At 34.3% G+C, this 21,051-nt stretch overlaps 2 protein-coding genes and 1 non-coding gene across 17 annotated transcripts; 1 reads left to right on the top strand and 2 right to left on the bottom strand.

Moving 5' to 3' along the window:
• Window positions 1–3,955: 3,955 nt before the first annotated feature.
• On the bottom strand, window positions 3,956–9,980 carry LOC104887063 (uncharacterized). Of its 15 annotated transcripts, none has more exons than XM_057392540.1 (11): window positions 8,842–9,978; window positions 8,238–8,280; window positions 6,304–6,572; window positions 5,824–6,222; window positions 5,479–5,734; window positions 5,028–5,169; window positions 4,771–4,944; window positions 4,566–4,673; window positions 4,411–4,480; window positions 4,213–4,311; window positions 3,956–4,137 (listed from the first exon to the last, which is right to left on the bottom strand). In XM_057392540.1, exons 6-11 carry the CDS (start codon window positions 5,108–5,110, stop codon window positions 4,030–4,032), a joined length of 642 nt encoding a protein of 213 aa, XP_057248523.1. In that variant the 5' UTR covers window positions 5,111–5,169; window positions 5,479–5,734; window positions 5,824–6,222; window positions 6,304–6,572; window positions 8,238–8,280; window positions 8,842–9,978; the 3' UTR covers window positions 3,956–4,029. The 15 variants fall into 15 exon arrangements, 14 of the variants coding, with proteins under 14 accessions (XP_057248523.1, XP_057248525.1, XP_048494678.2 ...); XM_057392542.1 differs by having other exon boundaries at window positions 6,304–8,280; window positions 8,842–8,940; window positions 9,385–9,978; XM_048638721.2 differs by lacking the exon at window positions 8,238–8,280 and having other exon boundaries at window positions 8,842–8,940; window positions 9,385–9,978.
• Window positions 9,981–17,232: 7,252 nt separating this feature from the next.
• LOC125495392 (small nucleolar RNA R71) lies at window positions 17,233–17,339 on the bottom strand. The gene has a single exon (XR_007272029.2). It is a non-coding gene; the product is annotated as a small nucleolar RNA R71 (small nucleolar RNA).
• A 945-nt stretch (window positions 17,340–18,284) lies between these two features.
• Window positions 18,285–19,489, top strand: LOC104884611 (uncharacterized). The gene is made up of 4 exons (XM_057392907.1): window positions 18,285–18,798; window positions 18,975–19,073; window positions 19,277–19,341; window positions 19,394–19,489. The coding sequence occupies exons 1-4, from the start codon at window positions 18,285–18,287 to the stop codon at window positions 19,487–19,489; spliced, it is 774 nt and encodes a 257-aa protein (XP_057248890.1).
• The last annotated feature ends 1,562 nt before the right edge of the window (window positions 19,490–21,051 follow it).

The following is a 21,051-nucleotide window of genomic DNA, read 5'->3' as shown; positions in this document are numbered from 1 at the left end:
TTAAACCAAGTACGAGTTTGTCTAAATGATTAGTTAACTGTTAAAAGAACCTTTGAATATATAGACTTAAATAACTTTCCCTTATAAAGATTTATTAAGTTATTGAATAACGATGTAATTAGTAATAGATATTTTAGAACAATTTTCTTGAAATAGATATCCTTAATAACACACCTATATAGAAAGATTACGAATTTGAAAAGCTTCCTATAACTTAATTGACAATTCCAATTTTTTTTAAAAAGAATGAACATGTGCTTAAATGACTTTAAATTCTAAAAATCTATTAATTTTTTTAGGCCTAGATTTAGTAAATAATATATTTATCTTAAAATACATACACTAACTCACCCATATACATAAGAAGATTGCAAATAGGAAAAAAAAAATTCTATAATTTATTTGACAATTTTGATTTTTATATTTTCGATAAGTTTTTACATAAAAGATTACACTAATTCACCAATACCCATATATTTTCGATTTTTACAGATAGTAAAACTAAATCATAAGTTTTGGAACACTTCCTTACTATAACACTAATTGTGATATTATATGTTCTAGAATGATGAGGCTCCATCTATTTTTTACTCTAGAAACGACTACATAGAACTCACCCTCAACGAAAACTGGTCTAGAGAGATACATCATTAACATAACAAATCTAATTCTATCACAAAATTAGGAAAATAGGGGAAGCACCATCCATCTCCTTACAAATAGAGTTGCAGACATTAAGTGCATATCCTTACAACACCACATGAGTAAAGCCCAACGTTTTAGCCAACTGTCAAACATTATCATATTGTTATTTGTAGCTTAATAATAGTTGTACCGATCTTGTTCAGTAGATTAGTTAGATATCTCAGCATAGATATCTTCTTAGTTTATCTTCTCATAGTTGACTTTTATCCTTTTGTAAACTATATCCTTTGTTTCTTTTTATGGGAAACTATATCCTTTGTTGTATACGACTCCTACTGATGTACTATATAAGCTGTGACAATCAATGACAATATGTAACTTCCCAAACTCTTTCATTATGCATTGTTGATTCACAAAACTAACTAACTTTCCTTGACCCTAAAACATAACAAATAAACGAGACTGTGTTTGACATGGCTAAAAGCCTATAACATACCAGGATAGTTTGGAATTAATGGTGATTATCATCTTCTTTACTATTCTCTTTCTCATAAAAGAAACATGGTCATCTTTTCATATTTCGTGATTCCGTCAAAAGTTGATAAACTATAAGATGATGAACCATATATTGAATGTTTTTTTTCCATGTGCTTCGTTTGTCCTAGTTGTAACTTCTACCAAACAAAATACATGCATGATGATCTTTATTCGGCAAGTTGAATTCTCTCACTTTGATAACCAATTGTGCGATGTAGACCCATAAATTTCAGTTAAACTAAATTAACCCTCACGTTTCGTTCAACATTTAATATTCACCCCATGTTTTCAAAAGACTTAAAGATATTTTTGAAATAAATAATTTTAATCATACAATGCTTTATAGCATTTACCTATAATCTTATAGCTTGTTCAATATGTTTCAATAGTCATTAATTCAACAGATACAATACTTGTCTGAAAATTACTTATTGACTTAAAAATACCAATATTAACCTAAAAATGACCTATATTAACTTAAAAGTGACCTATTTTGACTTATAGTAAATTTTTCTACTAATACTAATTTATTATACATCAGATTCACCCAATACTAATTGTAGTTTTATAATATACTTGACAAAATTAAGGTTTACTGAAATCCGACTGAAATTTGTGGGTAATGACTATAGTTCGCGGACTTTTTGAGATACACTGTACTAAACTAAATGTTATCGTATATAGTTGTAATTTCTCTCAGCATATCCTTGAAATCATGTTGTCAAAGACAAACAATGAAAATGCTTCACAAATTTGAACGTTCACTTATCATTCGAAACATCAGATTTGTAATACCTTGAGTTCGTCATATAGTGAGCATATTTGAAAATACTTAACAAATTTGCACGTAGCTAAGTGATTTTGTTTTATAATATTAGATAGATATACTAACAAAGTGTTTTCTCTCTCCAAATATCAACTCTTGAAGTGAAAATTCTATGGACATCTTTCATGATATTTTTCATGATTTTCGTGATTGATGATATACTATCCCCGACCTTTATTAGTTTACCCGTATTTCTTTTTGGGACATCCCGTATTAGTTTACCCATTTTTTTGTTTCCAATTTTGGAATGGGACCACTTACTTTCCATCACACATACATTCAACTTTAACATAAAATAATAGTTTCTCTTTCTTTCTATGTCCTACTAAATTATTTGTTTTAAAAGTTTGTGCAAAAGAAATGGTAAGCTAATAAAGACCGGAGGGAGTATACCATATGACACATAATAATGGCAATGCTTTGAATTGTAAGGTGCATTATACTCACTTAAATTATCTTGAACTTAATTGAACTTTATACTCATTATAATTTTTTTATAAAGAGTTTCAACTCTTTTATGAATGAGTAACTGAACTTATTTAACTTATCTTAACTTATTAGAACTCAATCTTATTATTTTTAAGGTGAAAAAAGACAGACTTAAAAGATTACGGTAAACTGATTTTATTTATTGAGGATGTATTATGTAGTAGTTTATGGTATCACCTTAATCTAATGTTTCATTTTAGGGAAAAGATATAGTTGGGTAGTGTTATTGTACTCAACCATTCAATCAATGTTAAATCCGATCCTCATTACCGTGAATACTTCAAATATATTACCATGAATACTTTACCATCACATGCACACAAAAGAGTTGGGAAGAAAACACAAGTCTAGACTATTTCTTAGAATGCTTTAGAATGTGACGAAAGATATGTTACTCAAACTTCACTAGTAGAAAAAGGTCGATTTGCGTCGGACCCTGGACCTCTGTTTGCGTCGGACTTTGGTCCGACGGCAAAGGTCTCGACGCAAATGACCCAGAACTGATCTGCGTCGTATGCGGAAACGACGCAGATGGTTGAGCTATTTGCGTCGCACCTTGTATACGGTGCGACGCAAATTGGTCTTCTTGCACCCAGGCAATGTGCGTCGCACCCAAGCAATGTGCGACGCACATTGCCCTGCCATCCCAGGCTAGCCTGGGGAGGGCAATGTGCATCGCACATTGCACAAGGTGCGACGCACATTGTGCGCATCTGCGTCGCACTTTGTGCCATGTGCGACGCAAATGTTTGATTAATTTTTTTTTTCGTTTTTTTTCAGCTTTTTTGTTGGTTTGTTTACATATTGCTAAAATTTGATGATTCAAAACTAAACAAGCATCTCTTTTCCAGTGCAGCTTCTCAGCTGGTATTTGGGAGCATCTGATGCATCAGATGAGACAAACAGCTAGAGTGGAAGGTTTTTCTGATCTCACTAGGGTGATTCAGGAGAAAGCTAGAAGCAATAAGAATGAAAATAGAGTAATGGTGATGCTATTTACTGAAGTTGTCTACTCTATTTGGAAGTGCAGAAATAGGAAGCTTTTTGATCAACACTCTACCCCTGCTCATGTGTTAATTAAAGAATTTTTTTTTAATACAACTTGTAACTGTAATGAGAAACAAAGGCAGTTATTGATTGTAAGAGACATTAGCTAGTAGGCTATTCTTAGGGAGTTGCCTGCTTGTATGCTTGTTGCTCAGCCTCCTGTTGGCTGTGGTTTGTTAGCCTAAGTTGTAACTCTCCAAAAAGTGTTTTTTGGTTTTCAATAACAATTTTGAATTGCCAAAAAAAAAAAACTAAACAAGCATTCATATTAACAATTGTGAGGGGAAAATTCGGCATAGTCTCCTTTGTAATATGGATAACCCAAGAAATCGTTGGGAAATATATATATATATATATATATATATATATATATATATATATATATATATATATATACCAAGCAAGCAACCAATGTTGCAATACTCAACCAATGTTGCAATAATCAACCAATAATGTACAACTACTACACTTATTACACTAACAAGTTACTTGGCCCTTTCTTCCCCCACGAGATGTTTAAAGTATTGCGCAAAATGGTCTTTGAGTTCGTTGATATCTTCTATAGTGTATGGCTCAACGCTTGGAGGAAAATCCTATAAATATGTTAACTTAGTTAATAAACTTTAAAATTATATAAGTAAAGTAACGAATTTACAACATATATATACCTTCTTCAACTCATTTGACTCATAGAGAAAGCGGACGATTAGATACATGTATTTCATAACGAAATAGCCGCATTCATCTCCTTCCGTTTGTTGAGCACACTACACCACATTTAAATACACATATTAGAATCGAAAAATTAAGAAATATTAAATAGAACTATAAAATGCGTATCAAATACAAAACCATAAGAGCTTTACCTTCATAGATATCCAAGACAATTTTGTTGCTTTTTTGATACCTTCAAGGCGCATGAATGATGTATATGCACTAAGTACAATAAAAGAATTACTATTTATAAAGTATTTAAAATATCATAAAATACATGTAAGAATTATAAGAATTATTAACTTACGTATGCATCGGTTCCTTGATAGCTAAGGATCTATCTGATCTCTTAAGCGAATCAAATACATATACGGTTTTTTTGGATAGAGAAAGGACGAGAAGAATCCAATGTTGCCTAAAGCATGCAACAAAATGTGATGTTCAACATATACTTTAACTATAAGTTCATATATAAAGATAAAACAAAGTAAAAATTAGTGTAACCAACATACTTTTCAATGTACGGAAGCATGATGTATGTCATCTCTCGATTGACTTTCATTGTCCTTTGCATGTAGTTGATCGCGACATCTGGTTCATGGCGTAGCATGGTCTCCGAAATCATACTAGGACACATGAAACCAATATTTGAATCTCCATTCACCTCATTATCATCTGACAAGTACCTACACTCCAAATATTTATAGTTAGATGCCAGTAATATTAATAAATATCAATTTTGATTAGTTTAGAGTTTGAGAAATCTCACATCATAAATACTTGCAAAATGGATACATTAAGCCATTCTCCCGTCAGAAGTTGGAAAACATCTTGTCCAGAGAGAATGATCATATGATCAGTAGTATAGCTGAAGTAGGAACTCCTACTAACTTCGATACTAAAAGGCTCATCTGCGGGTTTTTGGCAAAACAATTAATGCATCTCCTTGACCGCATCAAACATATCCTCAAGTGACAAGGTAATCAATGGATCTATGTGTCTATGTGCAGACTCATCGGTGCAAGGATCATTAGCAACTATTTTCTTTTTCTTCTTCTTTGCACCTTCTTTAGGTATATGTTCCTAATTCAAATCGACTTCTTTTTAATTCATATTATATATAAAATAAAGATTATTTGGTTTATATAAATCAAGATTTCTAAGTATACACATTTAGATTTCTTATTATATACTAAATCATAATACTAAACATAAGTTACCTGATTATCTGAGACTAAAAATACCAACTCTTTTGGCCATTCTATGACAGAACCCTCAGCTTGACTGAGTTTCGTGATGAATGGAGTAGAGAGTGGAACTGGAACATCTACGTAATCCGCATAAAAATCATCAACAAATACTCTCACGGTAGTCGTTAGAGTGTGACGATGACTCTTGACGTGAATGAACGGTACCCTCAGCTACAATGATCGGTCACGAGACATCCGCTATTGCCAAGCGACATGGAACTTGATTCTTAACATCCAATAAGAGAAGAATGACATCAATTAAGTGTTTTAGAAGCATAATATAATAATTAGAATATATATAAAATGACAATATACCTGCAAGTCCACAAATGGATCATTGCCCCTCGATTGACAACTACTAGGAACGACTGGAGTGGAAGGAGTTGGTACTTGAATACCTAACTGCGTCGCAAAAGCCATTAACCTTTCTTGAACTAATGCATCTATCTTCGAGTTCATCTCTTCCATTGTCTGTTCTCTAACTCTTTGACTCACTCTAGCCTCTAATGCCTGAATCTCCTCATCATCCATGCCCCTACCCTTGCGAGCAGTACTGCTCCGATCAGGATCTCCCCAAACAGATGTAATCCCAATGGTACTCCCAGCTGTTAACACACACCCAGGTCGGTCTTTCCTCTGCAGAGAACGTGAAAGAGCATCATCGATCCGACTTGGAACAAACTCTCCTTCAGTTTCTTTCTTTTTCCAATCATCCTGCGTTCAAGTTAAATCATATGATTAGTAGAAGACGAGTAAGTAGACAAGAAAACGTTATAAAATTTGAACAATGCTTACAATGGACTCTTTTATCTTTTGTGTTGTTCATTAGGAAAGAAGAAATTTCCATCCTTATCTTTTTTCGATCTCGCGAGAAGCCAAGGCAATATCCGATCCGGCAAGGAGGAAATCAATGATGATGTAGATGAGTCAACAGATGATGCTGTAGCGGAAGGGATATACCCTTTGCTTTGCCAAATGGGAATCATCTCCGCATATGATTTTTGACCCAAAAAATGAGGATGCTTGTTAGCAGCCTGAGAGATTCTTGCTTTTTCACTTTTAGCCTAATATAGGATTTAGTAACTAGTCAATATTAAAGAACGTAATGATAATATAATTTCATATTATATATTACATACTGGAACTCCTTAGAGCTACATTTTTCTACAAACTTGTCCCAGATCTTTCGCGTGATGAAAGGATACATCACGTATGGTCGCCTATCATTGTTAGGCCCCTTCCTCGTTTTCGTGATCCATCTAGTCACCAATCTTGACTTGAAATCTCTCCACCGTTTATCACATGTAGTCAAGACATCTCGTTTCTTCAAAACATCCTCTTCTATTCCAAACTCTCTCTTCAATATACAAAAATAAACACTACTAGAATAATTGTTTATTGCTGCGGTAGTATTGCTGCGGTTTTACCCATACGCAGCAATATATCACGTAAAAAGAAAAGGTAAAATATGAAATAAAGATATTGCTGCGGTTTCGACCTAAAACCGCATCAATATGGTCTGAATAGGAAACTTTTTGAAAAAAGTTGACTATTTGACCATACATATTGCTGCGGTTTTTGACAAAAACCGCAGCAATATAGTAAAATGATTTTAAAAAAATAATATTTCAATATATTGCTGCGGTTTTTGATGAAAACCGCACCAATATCATTAAAACATATTTAAAAAAAATATATAAGACATGACGTGTTAAGTAGGGGTTTTTTTTCACATCTCACGCCTCCAAATCTCATCCGCGCCTCTCTCATTCTTTCTCTCATCCTCTCTCTCCTCAAATGCTCTCTCAAATCTCACGCCTCTCTCAGCCGTTCTCTCTCAACTCTCACCCTTTCACCTCTCAGCTCTCACCTCTCACCCTCTCACCTCTCAGCTCTCACCTCTCACCTCGTCGGCATCGCGTCTCGGTGGCTCATCTAGAGATTCCACCACCGAACAACAAAGCATCGCAACGTCGTCTCAGTGGCGATATCGCAGTAACGCAACGTCGTCTCAGTGGCGATTTTCTCGTCTGGCTCGTCTCGTCGACTCGCTCATCTCGTCGTCTGGCTCGTCTTGTCGACTCGCTCATCTCGTTGTCTGGCTCGTCTCGTCGTCGTTTCAAGATGGCGAAGCAACGCAACCGAAATATATAAGCAATCATGGCGAAGCAAGCGAAATTCATCTTAGATCGTCGTCGTCTCTGTGGCGATTTCTGTTTCTTTTTTCCTTTTTTTTTTCGTTTTTTTTTCATTTTTTTCCAGCCTCCTTGTAGATCGGCCTCCATTTTCGGCCTCCTTGTAGATTTTTTTTTTTTTTGCTTTTTCTTTTTTTGTTTTTGTAAGATTTGTTTGTTAGTTTTTTTTTTTTTCCGTTTAAGATCGTTTTTTTTTTCCTGTTATTAAATCTGTTTACTGTTTTTTTGTAACAGCCCGCACTTCCGAGCTGCTAGCTAATCATACTTACCATTCATAAAACTCAATTAACACTTAATAACTTCAAATTACATTCATTATCTTGCAGCAGACCAAACCTATTATGAAGCGATCCTGGACCTGTGGATCAGGGCCCACAACAACAAATCACCTTCAATACCAATTAACAGATTACATAATACCTTACTTGATTCCCAAGACAATATAATACTTAAACATCATATAAGAACTTAATAATCAACAACTTATATTCTAAATATAACTTCAAATCACTAATTTAATTTCCATCTCTTAACTAAAAGCTCTTTCTCTGATTCATTCCGAAACCCGAACATACACCTGCAAATTATAGAGGAAAAATACAAGACAAAAACAAAAACTAAAATGAGCAAAAAACTCAGTAACTTTACTTCAGCCCGTCAAAACGATTTTGGTTCGTAAACGTTTTTTTTCGTATAAGAAACAAACTTGGTAATTGTTCGGAAATAATTTATCTTTTAAATATATCGCTGTCATAGTTTAATCACATAACAGAAATCGCTGGCAAGTACAGGCTTATAACATAACATAACATAATATTCGACCTTATCTGGTTTTAACTCATATACGAATCATTTTCCTCCACCTGTACCTTGCCACTATTCATCTCAGTTCATAAACTAAGCCAGCTAAAACAATTTTGAAATTATTTTCTACATTATCATACTCAAATCATATTTCTTAAATATAATCATATCCGAACAATTCCAATACCATAACAAAGTCATGTATATTTTACAAATCCACACATGAATATGCATCTATAACCATGGCCATGACTATAAACGATATATGATTTCTAAAATTCAATATAACGCATACACGGGCATTTAAATAAATTTTGCTGAACATAAAGGTTACCTCAATTGCAAACCAATTTCTTAAAATGCAATCCAATAACTCAGCCCCCTTAAGCTCCTTTAATTCTCCAAGCTCCACAAATTGATATACATAAGATGCCTCAAAAGCAATACCGATAATTAATCACCAATCTTACTACAATTTAGAAAAATGAATTGACTTTCCTATATTCATTAACTTTTTCATGAACTAAACACATCTTATATTTAAACTATTCCTCTAACCAACTCACATACTACTCTAATTAACCTTATTTTGGAAATTATTACACTGATTTGCAGACATGAAATTACGATTTGGATTTGAAATATACGAAACAAAATTTGTAAAATTTAATTCGTCAAGCTTACTAAAGATTATAAGCTCCAAAACCATTTCCAATCACTTTAACAAAAGAAAGTTTCAATCTTTACTTCCAATATCAAAACAACTATTTAAGTCCTATTATGACATTGTGCCCAAGATGCAAAATTTGATTTGAAGATTCAAACCAGTGTACTGATACAAATTTTGAAATTAAAAGAAAGATAATACAGAGCTTACATATATTACCCTTGATAAGAGTGGCAAAAACTGATTTGGGGTTTCCGTTAGCCAAGAGTGCAGTAAATGGAGTAAGGAATCAAGTCTTTAACACCAACACAAACCAGCAGCAACAACAACCAAAACAACAGCTGCAACACCACCAACAGCGGCGGCAGCACGACAGTGGCAGCAGCACCGCGAAGGCAGAGGAGAGAGAAAAACGCTGCAACAGTGGCAGCAACAACTACAACTTCCAGAGAGCATAACTCTTAGCTCCGAACTCCGATTGAAGAAATTTTTGAGCCTAAATTCAATATCTCGAAGAGATCTACAACTTTGATGAAGGAACAAATACTAAAAAATGAGTGCATGTTGCTTGAATTCGACGGACAGAACAGAGGTGAGAAGAATGAAGAGATTTTGGGGTTTACCTCTAAGTTTTAATGAATCAATTTTTCCTCCACCAAGAAAATAACTCATCTCAAATTATAAATTGAAGACTTTGAAACAGATTGAACTTGAAATATTTTGTGGCTGATTCAATTGAAGACACGAAGAAGATGAGAGTGATGTGGTGTGTCTTTGAGGAGATGACACGAGGAGTAATAAATATGAGAATGGGGATATTTTTCCTATTTGAGCTTAAAAGCATATACTAAATACCTCATTTTGATAAAATCCACACCATTATAATTGTATTTAAAATAATAATTCTTAGTAATATTTATTGATATAAAGCTTAGTTAAACTAATAAACACATTACTTAATTTAAAACATGCTTAAAAATACGGGCTGTTATATTTTTAGATTGTTTTTTCAGTTTTTTTTCATTTTACATATTATTCTTTTGTAATATTGATGTAATTAGATTTTTAATCTTTATATATTAATGAGATTCATGTCATTTTATCTTTAGTTTGTTTGCGAATTGAATGGATGGTGAATGGGTTAGTTGTTTGGTTTCAATATTTCAAATTTAATTGGCAAATGCAAAAAAAAAAAAAAATTTTTTTACCTGTACTAGGACATATTGCTGCGGTTTTGGCTAAAAACCGCAGCAATATACTGATTTTTTTATATTTAAAATAACTATATTGCTGCGGTTTATGCTAGAAACCGCAGCAATATGTGGAAATATTGTTGCGGTTAAAAACCGCAGCATTATATTATTTACCTATGCTGCCCCCTTAATTGCTGCGCGGTCAAAACCGCTGCAATAGGCCACTTTATGACCGCATCAATTAGCATTTATTCTACTAGTGAAACCAATTAATAATAAACGATTAGAATAATAAACATAATCTCAATTAGTTTATTAAAAGAATAAGGTTACTTACTTTAGCATCTTCCCACAAAGTGTTTTTTGTACTTCTGGAACATCATCCCAATGTCGTACAAGATAGACACTTTGCTTCTACTGATCTCCCACAAATATCTTGTACTCACCAGCATAGCGCCCAATCGGACGTATCCACTCATCCCAAGCAAGAACTCTCTGAATGCCGGGTTTGGAACGTATCCCTTTTGTAGGACCTCTTGGCCTACTCACTTTCTTCTTCGTAACAGCTCATCAGTAATCTGGGGCTCATCAGATGCATCAGCATTATCTCATCTTCCATCACTACACCTGAAACCATGTACATGTTAGATTAATCAATAAATTAATACACAATTATTTGAACATGCAAAACACAAAATAAATAATTAAAGATTATAAACATTAGTAGTTGTGTTAATATTACATAATTTACCTATTAATCAGCTATTTCTTTGCCAACGTAAAATCCCTCATTGTGGTCTCGACGAATGTAATTTGTGTCTAGATCTTCCCCTAATGTACTTGGAATGACTACTGACGAAGCAATGACTTCATTGAATTGTGCATCGTAATCTTCTTCATCGTGTACATCATCAATTCCAAGTATTCTCCTTTTTCCTTCCATGACAACAAACCATTTTGAATCGGCAGGGTCAACCATGTAGAATACTTGTTTTGCTTGTGATGCCAATATTAAGTTATCTTCATGATGTCCTAACCGGCTGAAATTGACTAATGTAAAAAAGTCATGTTCATCTTTCTTCACACCACGACGAATATCAACCCACTTGCATTGGAACAGCGAAATCTTGAAGTCAACATAATCAAAGTTCTAATATCTCTTCAATGAACCCGTAGTAAGACTTCATTGTCTCAATAGTTCTATCTCTTTTACTTTTATACTCTGATGACAAAGCCCCCATCGTAACACCACTGTTTTGCATCGTGGATTTGTCATCTTGCCGTTTAGTATAAAATGTATAACCATTGATGTCATACCCCTCATAGGAAAGAACTTGCGTCTTTGACCCATATGCCAACCATTTCAATGTATCCGATACATCGTTAGGAGTATCAGATAATTGGTTCATAACTCGTTCTTTAAACCAATCAACGAACGTCCGATTATGCTCAATCATCAAGTCACGTTCATTAAACAATGGATACTGAACACTAAGCACAATCATGTGCTCATCTAAGTAAGGATGAACTTGTTTCAGATTTTGTAACACAATCAATTCTGCTTTTCTTTTCAACTCTCCATCAAGACACAATCTTTTTCTCCCAATGGTACCACAACCTTCAAGCCTTCCTTCATGTCTAGATTTTGGCAAACCAATTGCTTGTGCACGTGCTAAATACTGACTTGCATATTCAGATACTTCCTCAGCAACTGTTCTTTGGACAATACTTGCTTCTGGTCTAGCTGGATTCATCACTTTACCCTTCAGAGTACCCATATGTCTTTCAAAAGGCCACATATACCTCATACAAACGGGCCCACAAAGTTTAATTTCTCTGACAAGATGGATTATCAAATGAGGCATGATGTCAAAGAATGATGGTGGAAAGTACATTTCAAATCGGCACATCGTCTCTATTACATCGGCTTGCAAGTTATCTAGAATGTTAGGATCAATCACCTTGTAGAGATAGTTCTGAAGAAGAAAACAATTTTGTGATTGTATATCTTACTTGGGAAGGCAAAATTCCTCGTATTGCAACAGGTAATATATGCTGCATCAAGATATGACAATCATGAGATTTCAAACCAACAAGTTTCAAGTCCTTCAGTGAAACAAGGTTTCGGAAATTTGACGAGTATCCAGCAGGAACCTTTAACCTATGCAGGGACTCACAAAAACTAGTTTTCTCCTTCTTAGACAAAGTGTAGCAAGCTGGTGGAAGATAATAGCGTTGTCCCCGCTCCTGAGGTGCTAGTTCTGGTCTGCCCATTTCAGCCATGTCTTTCCTAGCTTTAACTCCATCCTTTGTCTTCCCGGGCATATTCAACAATGTTCCGACAATGGCATCACAAACATTTTTCTCAATGTGCATTAAATCAAGACAATGTCTGACTTCCAAACATTCCCAATACGGAAGGTCCCAAAACTTAGATCTTTTCTTGTATAAGTTCTTTGAGACACTTTTAAGGGCTTGCCAAAAATTGTTTCAATATCCTTTACCCTATTAGAAACCTCTTTTCCACGTAAAGGTACAGGGGTTTCTCTCATCTCCACTTTTCCGTTGAACAACTTTTTCTTCTACGGAATGGATGATCTAAAGGAAGCCATGTACGATAATGCAGGTACACATTCTTCCCACAATGATGTAACCGCTTTCAATCATATTCTCATCACAAATAGGGCATGCCTTTGCTCCTTTAACCGTATACCCTGACAAATTCCCATAAGCCGGGAAATCATTAATCGTGCAAAATATCATGGCACGCAATGTGAAGTCAGTTTTCGCATACGCATCGAACATGGAAACACCTTCATCCCACAACAATTTCAGATCTTGAAGGAGCGGGTCAAGATACACATCTATGTCGTTTCCGGGTTGCTTAGGACCCGAAATAAGAAGCGATAGCATAATAAATTTACGCTTCATACATAACCAGGGAGGGAGATTATAAATTGTCAGTAGAACCGGCCAAGTGCTATGTTGGGTACCTAGTGTGCCAAATGGGTTCATCCCATCTGTACAAAGTCCAAGCCTAAGATTTCGAGGTTCTTTACCAAAACGGGAAACTTTCGGTCGATATTTCTCCATTGCGGAGAATCGGCCGGATGTCTAAGCATCCCATCTTTCTTCCTCTCGTCCGCATGCCATCTTAGTAATCTAGCATTATTTTCATCCGAAAATAAACGCCTAAATCTCGGAATGATTGGTAGATACCAAAGAACCTTCGCCGGAGTTTCTTTCTTTCTCATCCCCTCATCATTATTCTCTTTTACCTTGTATCGAGACTTTCCACACCTAGGACACTCACGCAAATCCTGGTACTCGTTTCGATACAACACACAATCATTTTGACATGCATGTATCTTCTCATATTCCATACCTAATGGACACAACAATTTCTTTGCCTCGTAGGTAGAGTTGGGCATTTCATTCCCTTCAGGTAGCAATTCTTGTAAAAAAGTGAACAACTCACTTAGACTTTTATCTGTCCAACTATGCTTCGATTTCATATTGAACAATGTGAGGATTCCAGAAAGTTTAGTGAAATTCGTACACCCCGGATACATAGGTTTTTCCGCTGCACTTAAAATACTATCATACATATGCGGACGATCGGTTCTTTCATCCTCCAAATTGTGCAACATCTCATCTACTCTATCATTTCATCATCTACCATATCATTTTCATCATCTACCCTATCATTCTCATTATCACCATCTCCTTCAATCTCAACCTCAACCTCATCAACATGCAAATCATCACACAAGCTAGTGGAGCTCATACCCACATCATAAAACTCTCCATGCCATGTCCACCTAGTATAGTTACTCTTAAACCCACGACGAATCAAATGATCTTTAATTTGATCCATATCACGATACCCCCTTGAGTTATTGCAATCACAACAAGGACACAAGACTAACTTTGACCCATTCTCCGATTGATGTTCTAACGCAACTCTGATAAATTCATTAACCCCTTGTAGAAATGTTGCCGAAATTCGATTACTATACATCCAGTTTCGGCCAAATAACTTGAAAATACATGATTAAAATTGTTTGTTTCCATGTGGAGTGAATCTCCAAAATTTTCGGCCAAATTTAAACATAATTGGAGATTATAAAAACGACCTTGTCTTTTTTATTCCATAATTTACGCCAATCATCAATAATTACCTCAAATCACCCCTAATAAAGGTAATGTTATTTCCCTAGGACTACTACAAGAGGGGGGGTGAATTGTATGTGTAGAAATAAACGTAACTTTTTGCGGAAATTTAAACTTAAACAAATAAACAAGCTAGAGGAACACAAGGGATTTTTACGAGGAAAAACTTCTTGGGCCTAACAAGAAGAAACAACCTCGACCACTAGGGATTTTTGATAAGACTCTATTTTATATATGATTTCTGCCTGTTATATTACTTTTTAGTGTAAGTTTTGAGACTTATAATATGTTTTCTTCTCATATTTTAATATTATAACAGTTAAGTTACTTGAGTTATAAAGTTGATTTAAAATATGAAAAATGCGTAAAATATACTACTCATACATGCTAATTTATTTTATCTACTACATATGATAGTAGTATATGTTTATTATGCAAATATTTCATTTTAAAGCTCATTACTCTATTAAATTGTTTGTAGGTAACAATTGCAAAAAGAAAAGGAAAAGGGTGCTGGGCTAACATGAATTGAATAAAACAGAAGGCGAAGCTAAGACTAAAAGGAAGGCAGCAAAATAAAATTTGATGTTGGGCCAAACAAAAACAACAAGCAGCAATTAAAAGGTAACCTCAGACTAAGGAGGACGTAGACCATTGAGAATAAAAGACTGAGCACGCAGCAGCAATAACACAGACGAAACCAACTAAGAAATCAGGCGGCACAAAATCAAGAAGACTGAATTAATCAAATCTAATAAGATAGAATCTTATCTTTTAGATTCTTATCTTTGGAGATGATGAACGAGATTTGCGGAACAGTTTTGATGATAAATAGAGAAGGCACGCAGCGAAGAAAAGGGGGACGAAGAACAGGAGACTACAGAAGGACAGTGGACACGGGACGCCAATGCGAGAGCAAGCGTCGTTCATCTGATGACGTTCATCTGAATCTGGAGTTCTTCCTCTCTTCTTTTAGTTTATGTTATCTAATTTTGTTAATTATTATGTTTAATTTCAGATTATTACTCTCAATTGGTTTGTTTGATTTAATTTTTTATGTCTAGCTAAATTTCTTTGTTCTAGGGCTAGGTGTAGTCATTTAAATTCTGTCAATGAATTGAATTAGTTGTTTGGGTTTATTTATTTCATTTGCAATTTGATAATTTTGGTTTGATTTCGTATAATTGATTTGGCCAGTTGATTATATGTTTAAGGTATTGGATTAGTAGCGGGAGTGAACTTTCAATATTAGTTCGGGGAATTATCAAACGTCAAGTAGTATAATTTTAGGAATAGTTATACACTAGGGGTGATCGTTTACATGAATTTCTTGTTCGTAATGAGTTTATGGTAATGTTTACGACCACGGAAGTAGGCGTAAAGTTATTATAAATATGCGTTTTCTACTTTGGAAGAGGAGATAATATAAATTAGGAAATTCGATCATTGCAATACAACAGTCTTTAACCCAGCAATTAGTTTAATTTCATTGTAGAAAGTAATTGGCGAAATCTATGTCCTGGAACTGTTTCTCATATTTGATTCTTACCGATTAGTGTTAGAATTAATAGTAGTTCATATTACTTTAGTAGTTAGTTTATCACCACAATCACTATTTTCGAATCGTCTAGATAATATTAGTATTCTTAATTTGGTAGTTGATTATCCTCCTTGTGGGAAACGATAGATATCTTGCTTACCCTATATTTATTTTAATTGACCCGTACACTTGCGGTATTTTAAGGTACATTTAGGACCGACCAAGTTTTTGGCGTTGTTGCTGGGGAGGCAATAGTTCAATATCATACTAGAGGGAATTTTAATATTAGTTTAGACATTATTATAGTAGTTTCCTGTGTTAGTGCGGTTTTTTAGTGGTTTACTAGTTTCTGGTAGTAGTACTAGTTTAGGTAATTTTGATTGATGTATTTAGTGGTCTGCCATATACTTCAATTTGATTATAGGATTTACTATTCAATTGTAGTTTCTTAATTTTTGTTTTGTTTGCTGTAGTTTTAGTATTATTATTATTGTTTTCGTGTGAGTAAGTCTGAGGTCTTGTCTTCTAATTTAATTTTATAGTTTATTATAGTAGTTTATTTTTAGTAGTGGTTTTAACAATTAGTAGTCTAGTTATTTGAATTGTTACCTTTATAGTTTATGCCCCGTACTAATGTTCTTTGGTTTCTTTGATCCAGAGATTGAAGAAAGCTGTGCACTAAGGAAAACAGAGGTTGGAGCAAATACAAAAGCTGCCAGATTTTGATTTGGAGTACATCTTCTCTGAAGAATCTGACAATAAACCATTAGAGATGGGGGATAACAACAACGAAAAGCCACTACGTGACTACGCAATGCCGAATGCTAGTGGAGCCCTTCAAGTATTGTAAGACCTACTATTTCTGCTAATAATTTTGAGCTTCGCCCTGCTTTAATTCAAATAATTCAACAAGACCAATTTAGTGGCCTAGATAATGAAGACCCTAATGATAATAACCATTTTCTTGAAAAATGCGATACTGTTAAGTTAAATGGAGTGACTGACGATGTTATTCGACTTGGTTTGTTTCCGTTTTCACTTAAAGATAAAGCTAAAATGTGGTTAAAATCTAATCCACCTAATTCGTTTACAACATGGGCTACATTATCTCAAGCTTTTCTTAGTAAATATTTTCCTCCCGGAAAAACTGCTAAGTTTGGAAACAATATAACTAGTTTTGCTCAATACGATGGGGAGTCTTTATATGAAGCATGGGAAAGGTTTAAAGATTTACAACGTAAATGTCCTCATCATGGTGTTCCTGATTGGTTACTAGTGCAAACTTTTTATAATGGTCTGAATGAATCTGTTAGAATCACTATAGATGCTGCCGCCGGAGGTGCAATAATGGGTAAAACTACTGAAGTAGCTAATAGATTACTTGAAGAGATGGCTTCCAATAATTATCATTGGTCTAATAATAGGGGTAAACCAAAGAATACCGCTGGTATGTATGAAGTAGAAGGAATTAACATGTTAAATGCAAAAGTTGACAACTTAGTCAATTTGTTTACTAAAATGAGTAATGTCAATTCTATGTCTACTACTATGCCATGTAATTTGTGTGGAGGTGCTCATTTAACTACTGAATGTGCTAATGTGGGAAGCTCAATATGTTTCTAATTTCAATAAGCACCCACAAAATGATCCATATTCTAATACTTATAATCCAGGCTGGAGAAACCATCCTAATTTCTCTTGGAGGAATCCAGGCCAACAAAATTTTAATGTTAAAAACATCCACCTGGCTTCCATCAAAAACAACCCCAACAAGAAATTAGACCATCATGGGAGTTGGCTATTGAAAAATTGGCTAATGCTACTTCTGAAAGAATTGAAAAGTTGGAAACTAAAGTTGATCAGATTGCTATTTCTAATAGAAATGTAGAACTTCAACTTGGACAATTAGCTAATGCCATCAATTCTAGAAATCAAGGAGCTTTGCCTAGTAAAACTGAAGTTAATCCTAAACAACACTGCAACGCTGTCACTCTTAGAAATGGTAAGGAGTTAAGTACCATAAAAGTACGATTAAAGAAAATGAGGTCGCCAATGAAAGTGAAAAAGAGAAGGAGAATTATGAAGCTGAAAAAGAACCTGAATTAACACCTCCTCCCCCAGTGAGACCCTATGTTCCCCCTATTCCTTTTCCACAAAGACTTAAACAAACTAAATTAGATAGTGAATTTGAGAAATTCTTGAAAATGTTTAAGCAATTACATATTAACATTCCTTTTATTGATGCTTTAATGCAAACTCCTTCTTATTCTAAGTTTCTTAAGGAAATTATGTCTAAAAAGAAGAAGTTGGAAAAATATGAAACCATTGCTTTGAGTGAGGAATGTAGTGCTGTGATTCAGAAAAAGCTTCCCCCTAAACTGAAAGACCCAGGAAGTTTTTCTATCCCTTGCACTATAGGTGATATTAAGTTTTCTAAAGCCTTGTGTGATTTAGGTGCAAGTGTCTCTCTTATGCCTTTATCTATTTGCAAGAAGTTAGGACTACATAATATAAAATCCACCACTGTCTCTTTGCAACTTGCTGATAGATCTATCAAATATCAAATAGGAATACTAGAAAATGTGCTAATTAAAGTTGATAAATTTATTATTCCTGTTGATTTTATTATTCTTGATATGGATGAGGATGTGGAGGTACCTATTATTTTAGGTAGACCTTTTTTGGCTACTGCTGGAGCTATTATAGATGTTAAGAATGGTATTTTAACGTTTGAAATTGGTGAAGAGAAAGTTCACTTCAATATATTCAATTCTCCTAAAAACAATTCACAACGTGATCTTGTTTGTAAAGTTGATATAATTGAAGACATGACTGAGAAAAACATGTAACTAATGCTACTAATGATCTACTTGAAGTGTGTTTGAGTAAAACAGGTACTCCTCCTAAGCTTAAGAAAGCAAAGGTAAGAAAAGTTTTTCCTCCAATCAAGGAATGTTTTTCATGGAGGAAAAAGGGTGAATTCAAAACAAAAGGTAAGTCTCCCTTGATAACTAAGACGACCACTAAAAGCGACTAACTCCTCGATTGATCCTGGTTAAACGGAACTTGATGGAAGTCAAGCTATAGACTCTAAACAAGCGCTACTTGGGAGGCAACCCAAGCACTTTTAATTGTTTATTTAATTTTTCTAATTTAGTTCTCTTTATGCTTGTTCCTTTTTGTTTCTCTTTTGCAGATACCAGAGACTATAATGAAGATAAGTCTCTTATGCATGTTACCTGCTACTGCAGCCCTCCTGCTGTAACCTGCTATTGCTCTATGTCCTGCTACTTCCTTCTACTATGTGCTGCAGGCTACTGTGTGTTGTTGCTACATGCTGTTGTGTGCTGCTGTGTGCTGCTGTGTGCTGCTGCTACAAGCTACTGTATCACCATTATCACAAGAGTAGCTAGCTCGCTGCCACTCTCTTACTGCATTGCACTTGAGACATCGTCTTGCACCCCAGGTTGTTTCTTTCTAAGTCTCTTATAGTGCCACGTTGCTTCATATAATCTGAGTTTATCGAAACATTGAGGACAATGTTTGTAATAAGTGTGGGGGAGAGGCTTAAGCCTTGAATTGCTGGAATGATGTATTGTTGTGATGCTGGAATTAACTTGTGTGAAGAAATAGGTTTAACAGGTTTAGAAAATGAAAAAAAATCTAATTGGATATGCCATATTTTAGGGGAGGTGCTGTCCGATATTGATTTCAAGGCAAATTCCATTAGCTTAATTTGACTGAAAATAAAAAAAATTCAGTTTTTAAAATTGAAAAAAAAAAAATTTATGAGTTTTGTTGCAAGCTAATGGGTTTTTAATTTTGACTGATTTGGAGAATGGCATAGCATAATTGTTCAAGTGTTTGGCAAGTGGTAAGAATGGTTATTTAAGATTTGAATTGTGATTTACTTGGTGGACATCTATAACCATTGTGAGATCTTTTTGAGCCTTTTAGTAGACTAAAACATCTGTATTAGTCTCTATTTTTTGAAAAAGTGTGTTAGTTCCTGGTGAAATATAAACTCTTGGATTTGCATTGGTTTCTTCGAGACTACATTGAAACATGAGCATATATTAAAATGATAAAGGCATTTGTTTTTGTTGAACCACATTTAGCCTAAGCCACCTACATTATCATATCTCTTTCTAAAGCCCCTCTGAGCCTTAAGTCTATGTCTTTTGTTTAAACCACATTACAAGCTCATTCCCTAAACACATGACTTTTACCTAATCTTTGAGCTAGTGGAATATATGACATGATTAAATGAAGTTGTACGTCATACTTCTATCTATGTGTAGGTGAATATATTAGTTTCCAATCATAATTTTTCTCAAAAAGAAAATATCAAATGAAATGAAAAATATGAAGGAACAAAGAAATGACAAAATATGAAAAAAGAAGAAAAAGAAAGAAAAGGTTGATATTGAGAATGAAAATGAGTTCGGAGAAGTTTATTATTAGATATATATGACTAACATTTGAGTAGTTGGAGTTTTGACTGTGACCATTACAATTGGCCTTCTTAGAGATTGTGTACTCCACTAGTCTTAAAGATTTTGAGCACCAAATACTAAATACTTCCTACCCTTTACCCGAGCTTTACATTACAACCTTATTAAAGTCCTTTTGATTTTTGTATGCTCTATGTCTTCTTAGTGGTGGAGAATTGAACGATATGCAAATTTAAAGATAATATATTTCATTTCGAGTCGACCTTGTAGGTTTTGAGTGATAATTATTATACCCTAAACACATGAGTGATCATAATATTTTATATTTATTTGCACGACTAAAGTGAGGGTTCACCAAGTTAATTACTCAATTACTCAATTCTTGAATATGGTTGTGGTAAGACTGAATGGAAACACTAATACATGAAGTACTATGCTTTTTGAAGAATTGGTTGGTCTTTGGCTCATTGCTTGTGACGTCTAAATAATATTTTCGAACTAAAATTATTTCGATAAA

The sequence above is a fragment of the Beta vulgaris genome, chromosome 2 (assembly GCF_026745355.1).
Source record: "Beta vulgaris subsp. vulgaris cultivar EL10 chromosome 2, EL10.2, whole genome shotgun sequence".
Lineage (NCBI taxonomy): Eukaryota > Viridiplantae > Streptophyta > Magnoliopsida > Caryophyllales > Amaranthaceae > Beta > Beta vulgaris.
Note: the sequence above shows the minus strand (reverse complement) of the source record. Positions and strands in the feature narration are given on the sequence as shown.